General features: G+C 32.0%; 2 protein-coding genes across 2 annotated transcripts; both read right to left on the reverse strand.

Annotated features, from left to right (window-relative positions):
• Positions 1-2,788: 2,788 nt before the first annotated feature.
• Positions 2,789-6,771, reverse strand: CCP2 (ubiquitin-fold modifier). The gene is made up of 4 exons (XM_007018924.3): positions 6,585-6,771; positions 6,381-6,478; positions 4,899-4,931; positions 2,789-2,993 (listed from the first exon to the last, which is right to left on the reverse strand). Exons 1-4 carry the CDS (start codon positions 6,650-6,652, stop codon positions 2,926-2,928), a joined length of 267 nt encoding a protein of 88 aa, XP_007018986.1. The 5' UTR covers positions 6,653-6,771; the 3' UTR covers positions 2,789-2,925.
• A 908-nt stretch (positions 6,772-7,679) lies between these two features.
• LOC18592285 (Pathogenesis-related thaumatin superfamily protein) lies at positions 7,680-9,593 on the reverse strand. The gene is made up of 3 exons (XM_007018925.3): positions 9,483-9,593; positions 8,354-9,017; positions 7,680-7,926 (listed from the first exon to the last, which is right to left on the reverse strand). Exons 1-3 carry the CDS (start codon positions 9,529-9,531, stop codon positions 7,788-7,790), a joined length of 852 nt encoding a protein of 283 aa, XP_007018987.1. The 5' UTR covers positions 9,532-9,593; the 3' UTR covers positions 7,680-7,787.
• Between the last annotated feature and the right edge of the window lie 325 nt (positions 9,594-9,918).

The raw sequence follows: 9,918 nt of genomic DNA on the forward strand, positions 1-9,918 counted from the left end.
CATTTTCTTTTGAAAAGATGATAAAGAGAAATTTAAAATTAAGTTATAAATTTAGATAGTGGGTAGTTATGGATTCTAACTCTGTCTGAATATTAATACTTATAACGTAATTTGAGAGTTGAAACAATTGATTTATTTTCAAATATTTTATAATTAAAAATTGTTTATACCAATGTATTTTCATCAATGGACATTCGTTACTCAACTATAACATGAAGGATAAAAAACCAAAAGAAAAAAAACAAAATTGAGGATAAAATTAAAAAAATAATAATAAAAGGTTGATGAGCACTGAACCCCCTGGTCCATAGTGAGACCGGGCACCTAGGTGCGGCTAGAGTGAGCCAAGCCGGCCTAACCAAACTTTTGTACGGCACGATTGGCCCTCAAAAGTGCCAATTGCACCGTGATGAGTGCGGGGAACGGGGCCTAAGAAAACACAGTTCAGATCATGGTCATCGTGTCACTCTCACTATCTCAGTGGAGCCCTGCATCCCATCCAGTGACGACAAAGACAGATGATATGATGCCTCAAAAAGCAAAAAAAGAAATTGAAAATCCATATTTGTAATAGAAAAGAGCAAAATAGGCAAGTGAAAAGGAGCAAAGGACGTGCCACGTGGAGCCATCACATGGGGCAAACTGTGAAAAGACACAACAGCAGGAGCCGAAAACTCTTCCGAGACATCCGCTCTATCCGCTATCTTGGGATCGCACGATCCGCAGCTGGACCTTTTAAATTTACCGATTTACCCTAACTTTTATGAATGTTTGTTGACTCAGTGAGGCCTTTTCCGTAAATTCGAGTTGAAAATTCCTTTTACTTCATATTACTCCCTTCTTTTTTTTTTTTTTGCTTTAAAAATCTATTTATATTCTGTAAGCAACGATTAACAGCTTACATCACCTGATTATTTATTCTGGTATCTTGGTATGAAAAGATGTGATCTTAACATATTATGAGTTGTACAAACGGATAGCCCACTCGTGTTAAAAAACCGATAAGTCAAAAATAAAAATAAAAAATCATTTTGACTATGCATAATTGTCAACCAAGTATGTGCTTAGTAAATGAATCATGCTGTAAAAGATAATTAATATATAATAATTAACTGAGTCCAAGTATTATGGACTTAACATCGTTTTAAATTTAAATTGCGACATTAAAAGACTTAAATTCAAATTATTAATTAATTTAAATTTTATATAGATAAATTATTTTCTTTAACGTTTGATGCTCGTAAAATAATTATGGCATCAAATTGAATTATCTTAGCATCCAGAAAAGTTTATAAAATTACAGATAAAAGAGAGAATATTGTGTGCTAGCACATGAATGATTTCTTTTTATATGTCAATTGACTTTCTATTTTAATCCTATATGTTTTTCCTTTTTTTATCAGCAAGAGCTTGTAAACCCAACAAAACTAATCCCATTCCTTTGGAAAGAAAGTGTAGAGGAGATCTTGATCTCCTCCCCAATATGAGATCCGTTGAAGTGCTTGTCTCAGATGTGGGCTCTTGTTCGATGTTTCAAACTCTACCGACTATATCATTTGAGCCAGAATAAAAAAAAAAAAAAAAAACAGTAGTTGGGGAACTGCCTGGGTCTACTCTCCTTAAGTAGGCCAGTAGATACACTAGTATGGAGACGTAAGTTTATTATAACCAAAGAGCTCATTCATTGTTCTTCGTGGGTTAATTTTCTTTCTGGCTACATTTTTTGAAAGAGACTAATAAGAGAAAGAATAACAGCCCTTTTATTAAGTCTAAATTATTTATAGATTTATTTTAAAAATGATTTTTAAAGTGCATTTTTAATTTTAAAAAAATCATTCGGATTTAATTTTGTATGCATCTATTATTAACGTTTAAGTAGAATTATAATTTTAGAGTAATTTCTAAGTACAATAAAACTCCTAAATGCTTTTGTCCTTACTTTGCCTAAATTAACTGACCAGAAACATTTATTGTGCCCATGGTGGACCAGTACCTCATTTACAACACCCACTGGCAGATAATGGGTAGAGGGGAAGCAGTGAGCAGACTTTTCTTAGGTGTTAGGTGGCTTTGCTTAGGAACTGCTGGCAGCATCCCCTTGATTTATCAAAATCGGAACACCAACTCCAGCGCCCTCATTGTGGTTTCCAATTATTAAGCTAAGAATGAAGAGTTAAAACACATTAAATTTCTCTTTATTGCTGTGCTGGGCGGAAACATGCTCTAACCAGCCCTCCCAAATAACTAAGATTTTGAATTTGTTAAACACACCAGCAACAACTTTTCTTTGGTTCCATCAGCTCCCTGTTTTTGAAGCCACAAACTAGAAGCAACTTTGCTGTCTCCGGATATGGAGTTCGACCACAATTCAGATTGAAAGGCAAAAGCTTCAATCGTCCATTGCCATTGGCCTTCAATCTATTAGAGTATTTTCGGGCAACTCTGGCGTGAAAAAAGCCACAATTGAATTGGACAGAGACGCACTTTGGCCGATTGATAGCGGCAGACCATCATTAGCGGTGGAACAGCGTTTTTATTGATCAAATATAACTCATTTATCTGCGGTGGTTGGCAGTAGCCTAAGAGAACTAGAACGAGTTCGCTAAGTAGAACTTATCCCGGGAATATACTTGGGTGACTCCAAAAGGCCCACGAATGAATTCCTAAGTTAGCAATTTTCTAAGTTGTAATTCTTTGCATCTTTGTATTTATTTGCTGCGGTAACTTGTTGGAGGGCAATCAAAAACAGAAGCAGCACAAGAAAAAGGCATAGTACTACCATTCACCATACATAACATTAATGGTTATATATTATAGCTCTGTTCTTCACCTGAGTAAAAGTACAAAGATGCTAACAATATGGATCCATAATCAAAGGTCATAACAAGTCTTTTCACTCTGATAACAATGAAGTTTTTTCACCATTCAAAAGGCTCCAACCCTGTCCCGGGGTATCAGGCGAAGTTCAGAACCATGTTTGAGGAAGACATTTCCTGACAAAGCCAATTAAATTTTGTAAACATAACTTGTAAAGGACATGTGCAAAACATTTTCATTGTTATAAAAGGTGAGTAAAATCAAACCAGACCAATTACTTATTAAAATCAAATGTGATTTGAGTAAAACGGTTTAGTCTAATTGATTCATTGGACCAATTGATTCAAAATATTTAATCTAATTGATTTTTTATTCGGTTCTCGGTTTTAAAATTTTTAAACTAATCCATCCAAAAAATCAAATTAATTTTTTATAATATATTTATATATAATATTTTTTATATATATTAAGAAGAATTGATAGTAAACTTAATTAATAGTATACTTAAAATATATTAGTTTATTATATATACGTATACAAATCATAATCATAGAAATTTAATTTTAATTATATATATATTTATTTATAAATTTATATTAATATAAAATTACCAATTATAAAATTTAGATGATATAGCTTATATGTTAATATTATAATATATGATAGTAAATATCCTACATATTAATATTTTATAATTATTACACTTTAATAATGTTTCGTAATATAAAATGTTATAAATATATATAATTATATAAACATTATATATATATATTTAATTTATACATAAACATTATTATAACTTATAATAAATTTTATTTCTATAATTACACTAAATAATTTTATTAATTATCACTTTAGTTTTTACAACATATTGTTTATAAATAGTTATTATTTATACAAATTTTGATATAAAACATTATAAAATATAAATTATATCATTAATTTCATATATACATAATAAAATAATACATATTATATATATATATATACATATATTTAATTTATACATAAATTTTACTGTAACTTATAATAAGCTTTATTTATATGATTACACTTAATAATTTTTTTAATTATCATCCTCATTTTTATAATATATTGTTTATAATTAGTTATTATTTATACAAATTTTAATATAAAAATTAAAATATTATAACATACAAGTTATGTCATTAATTTTATATATATAATAAAGTAATATATTATACATATCTATATTTAATTTACACATAATTTATATATATTATAATTATAGATGAAGTTTATAAGTTTTAATATTATAATTTATTAAGAAAGTGATAAAATTTTGATCCATTGGTCCAAAATCAAACCAACTAAACCAATTCTATGTTTAGTCGGTTTGGTTGTTCTTTATGTTTGGTCGGTTTTCTAAAAATATTTGGTCCATTTGATCCTTAAGTATGACAGATCAAATTACACAATTCACCCATTTACTCACCCCTGCCAGCTTGTATGCAATTAAAGAATAGGAGAAGATTGGACTCACTAAATTAACGGAGGATGGACATGATGAGACATAGTACACTATGGTAAAATAAAGTCCATCATAGATTTTCGTATTACTGAGCATACTTTGCTAATTTGCTATTCTCAGCTTCCATCAATCATAAAGGTTAGGCATGACGAAGACAGATAGGAAAAGCAAGGACATAACTGATATTCACAGCATGAAGCTTTTCTGAAAGTCTGGAATCCATCAATCATAAAGGTGAGGCATGACGAAGACAGATAGGAAAAGCAAGGACATAACTGATATTCACAGCATGAAGCTTTTCTGAAAGTCTGGAATAACAGCTAATAACTTGCAGAGGAAGCCAGTCTGCCTAAATGATATAAAATATTCCTAATTCTCTTTGGCAGATCCTAAACTACTATTATACACCAGGTTCCCCAAAAATCAAAATGCAGATGCTTAGTCAAAAGCCAGTATGGATCTAATCTCAAGAATAAATTTAAAGAAAACACATAAAAGAAGAAAGGTAAAATTCCACGAGACTAGATAAGGAGCAAAAAAAATGACACTCTAAAACAATAAAACTAGTTAACAACAAGTACAAGCGTACCTGCACTTTGCTGAGGATTGATTCCTACACCATCTGTATTCAAGAAAGACATAAAATTCAATTAACAATAAATTCAAATATAAACTAATCTATGAATTAGGATGAAGATATTTAGATATCTAACATCATAGAGTTCACATGTCCGTCTGTTCGCAATTATATATACATTCATATTTAACATTGCAGATTGCAACTAGGCTTATTAAAAAGAAATTATAGAAATGAGGGAGCCAAAGCTGTTTATAAATGTTATATTTCACAATGATTGAATTAACTCATAATGTTATTTTGCTTTGACAGTACGCTACCTAGATGACTAATACATCCAAACATGATGTAACTTTTCATTGTTTTGTTCAATTATTTGAAGTTCAAAAAACTTACTCGGGCACTAGCAACTTAGTGAAGACCAACTCAGACTCTCTCTTTATATCTAAGAATCTAGATTCCAGATCCATGTTTATGAGCTCAAAAAGTCAAATGATCCTTATGAGAACCAGGTCTCATAAATTATAATGAGTACTGCCCCCTAGCTGGAATTTGAGAAAGTGAAGGACAACTTATTGACTAACAGATGCAAAGTTCAACCAAAAGGGGAGGCTCCATTTCAAACATGGAGAAATTTTCAGAAGTTTTTAATGGGTTTCTCCAGACCATGCAATATCTTTTCGTTATCTTTGCCAGCTGGATAATTTTACTGATCTAAATGAATAACCATATCTACACAAACTACAAGTACATCTCAATGATGGAAAGGTCCACCTCTATATGACTTCGTCACTACATATCAATAAAACCTAGCGCCCTGTAAATTGCATATCTAGTCGCAGCTAGGAAGAAAAAAAATTGCACATAAAGAGACAATGCATCCCCTTTCATCATAGACCATGAATTCTCAAGCAATTAAAACAATGTCTGCAAGCACTAACAAGCATATGCTAACTGGTTTCGCAGACCATGTGTCTACTGTTTCAGGATCTGGTTAGGAATGCCAAATTGGGAAACAAGGACATACAGCAAAGAACAAAAAGATTGGCCTACATGAGAAACAAAAAAAAAATTGAAACAACTTCATGGAAAATTTATAAAAAAAATGCACTCGACAAATTTTCAAGACAAATTGAGAATTTTTTTTTTTTCTTTTCCAACACCCATACACTATCTGTCCAATTCTACCAAATTATAAAACTCAATAAACTAATTTATCACGTATATTTTTAAATATTCTTTAGTACGATAAATTCTGTCTAATTCATCTCATTTATATGGAAATTCTTGTTTTTTTCCCTAAAAAAAGAAGAGGACAAATTTGCTTATCTGAGCTTGTTTCCACCTCTAAATTCCCAAATTCTGTATTTAACAAATAATATATAATGAATTAATTAACTGAAAATCACATGCAAAAAAAATAGTATTAAACAATCGATTAAATTAATACTTCAAAAAAACATCAAAAGAAGTCCGACGACAGAATTGATTTACCATTGGTGATGATAGCGCTGGTTTGGGGAGGGACTTTGAATTCCTCGGCTGCGAATTTCAAGACAGCTGTAAACGGGGCTGCTTCAGGAACGCTAAACCTGCAATTTCGATAATTATATAATAATAAATCGAGATTAATAACCAAAAATTGAGAAAATCAAATCAAGCACTCGAACAAAAAGGGGCAAAAAATGGAAAACTCACACTTTGAAAGGGAGCTTTGGATCGGAGGTAAGAGTGACTTTGAAGGACACTTTTCCACCACTCGCCATTTCTCCCTCTTTTATTTTTTTATTTTTTTTCTTTTACAGATTTCTGAAATTTTTCGGAGATAGAGAGAGAGATCCGATTGTATATATTTTCGTTAGTTATTTCTTTTTTTTTTTAATATCATGCTTGTTTATTAGGCCAGTTCTAAGATAAAAAGTCATTAGAAAGGGAAAATGGACTTGGAATGGGCTCTAATTTATGAGCTTCGCCCTTCAATCTATGGTTCATTTTTATCAATACTCAATTAAAAATCTGGATTTGACCCGACCCGATCTAAAAATTTAATTATATAAATTACAATACACTATTACAAATATTTTTAAGAAAAGGAAAATCCTTAATATTACAAAATAAGCTCAAAATTAATAACATATTTCTAAAATCAAACAAAAAATAACAATTAAAATTTGAAATAAAATATCAACCATAAAATCATAATATTACATTGTCAAGTTTTATATTTCAATGCCTAAGAGGAATCATATCAATATTATATTGTTAAGTTATTACAAAATCATAACATCAACTAAGATATTGAGATAGTCGATGGATTTTACAAGGTTCAAATCATAAAATTTGGAAGAATTTAAATTTTTCAACGCGTTTTAAACAGTTTTTTTCGAGCCGGGTAGCCTTATCCATATCAACTAATATATAAATGAATTTGAATATCGAGTATCTTAACTCTCAAATATGAACTTTATTAAAATTTGTATTAAATATTGATTTTACTATTCAAAACAATATTAATCAAGTTTACTCGTATAAAATAAAATATAATTATCCATTTAGATTATTAATTTTACTATTCAAAACATATTTGTATGACTGCATTTATTTATAATTATCAAAAACCGTATTAATCAGGTTTAATCGAATCGGGTACACAATAAAATTCCATTAATTGCCTTTCTTAATCTTGACTTGAATCAATTAGATTTACGAAACAGAGTAAAGGGACAAGAAAAGAATATTTAATTAATTTACATAAGAAGTAATGACATTAGTTGTTCAATTTTGCTTCTCAAATAAAAGAAATTAAAGAATGAATTATATTTATATACCGTTATACATTCTTTGCCATGTTAGAGAAAAAAAAATCGTTGTACTATTTCCCAAAACAAAGATTGGTTTTTCTTATAGTTTGAACCACAGGCTAGCCACTAATAGCAGTGCAAGCATAGCAGACCACCATGTTCCCATCAATGGATTTGTGCCATTTGCTTTGTTCTTGCAGATGAGCTTGTGATCATGGTAAGTGCATACCGTTTGATTCCTTAAATGAACAAGAAATGTTTAATTCATAAATGGTTAATCAAAGGGAGACTAGCTACTAAGATTTCAATCCAAATATGTCAGCAGAACATACAAAAAAGAGGACTTAAAAACACATGAAAATAGCTTTTAAGGGTTACTTAATAGGAGATGCATTTCTTTGACCAGGGTCACCAAGAGATGATAAAATGGGTGGGCTTCATTAGCTTTGGGTGATTGATTATTCATCAATCCTTCCTTTCTAGGATGGAAAATCCACTTGACTTAAAGTTGCAATTATTTTAGCAGCAATAGACTTCTCTTGATATGCTAGGTGAAATGAATGAAACTGAATTTAATCTAGCATCAAACTGGTTAAGATCTCTACTTGTTAATGCTGTTTATCCAAGTCATAAGACCTGAAAGATTAGGGAAATGGATATACCAACCTGGTTGAGCAGAAGGTGATCACATAATCTGGTCCAGAACATGTAAAAATACTGGTAGGATCATCATATGCATAACTATATGCAGTAGGACATGCAGACTTGAACTTCTTGGAATAATATGTTGGTTGACAAACCACAGGGTTCCCATATAGCCCTCTGCAGCAATACTCATCGGTGTTGAATATGTCGCAGGCGCTTCGGCAAGCTATAACCTTCCCATTGGCCTTCACACTCAGCTCGGAGGGGCAACTTTTCCGCAGGTCTGAATCACATCCTGCAACGGTGCAGTTTCCCCTACCATTGATGGGTGTAACAGCTAGTGGCAAATTAAATCCATCAACTAGGCTAACATCGTAAAAATCTAATTCAGAAAGGGTGAATTCAGCAAGTGATGCTGGGGTTTTGCCTGAGGCTGAACACTTAAGGGTGTTGCCACAGTCCGCTGTCTGGCATGGACCATTGCCATTTTTGTCAAACTTGCAACCGGTTCGACCCCATATGCGGCCACTCCAACCTATTGGGGCTTGAAAGACAATAGATTGGCCAGGTTTTAGTGCAAAACCTCCACCGTTAAAGTTGTCACCAGGGGTTATTCCAGGCCAGATTGTTTCCTTGCAACTGTTTAGTATGGTGAAGATTCTTGCACATTCATACATTTTTGGCCCTGCCAAGTCCAAGAAAAATTAAAAAGAAGACCAGTAGTTGATATCTGTATAAAAAAAATGAGAGGGAGGATGAAAGCATGCATTTCCAGTTAAAATTCATCATATGACTTGCGTATAAAGTAATGCATGTGTTAACAGTAGAAAGAGGAAAAAGGTGCAGATCGAAATGCAAGTGTACGATCAACTAGGAATTTTACTTACTAGGCAATATCTCAATGCAGTCATAGAAGAAGGGAAATGCAGTAAAATGGTTTCCAATAAGAACGTGACAAATGTTACTGTTACAATATTTTCATCTTTGTGCTATATAAGAGTCTGAGAATTGAACCTATAATATATCCTTATCTAAATTCCTTCCACTCTTGTCTTCACAATTCACCTAAGCTAAATCTAAGAGACTATATTTCATTAAATTATTGTAGCAAATGAGAGAGCTTATCCAAAGAATTAACAGAACTAATTACCTGATAAAAGCATTGCCATTACCAACACAAGCGGTGAAAGCAAATCCATCTGTTAATGCCTCGCTCTCTCTCTCCCTCTCTCTCTCTCTCTCTATGTAGGGGGGGTCTTTGTACTGAGTCATTTGAAAAATTATTGCAGCAGGCATTTAAAGCAATAGGGGGTGAAGAATACGTGCGGAGGAAGGGCGGGAATAGTCAAAACCCGAAGCATTAACTACATCAAGACGGCTTTTCCCCAGAGGCTACATGATTCTTTTCCTAATCCTTTCCCGCAAGTTTATTCAGGTTCCAATTCTCTTTCACTTTTAATGCCCACCATGGGCCGACAGAATCTGCCACATACTGATGCCTCATTGGTTATAGCCTATCTTTACCATCAAATTTTTTTGACAATCCTGTTTTTTTCTTTCCTCTTTTTGGGTAAGTATTAATTTTC

This window comes from Theobroma cacao, chromosome 8, assembly GCF_053813885.1.
Source record: "Theobroma cacao isolate CCN51 chromosome 8, ASM5381388v1, whole genome shotgun sequence".
Taxonomy (NCBI): Eukaryota; Viridiplantae; Streptophyta; class Magnoliopsida; order Malvales; family Malvaceae; genus Theobroma; species Theobroma cacao.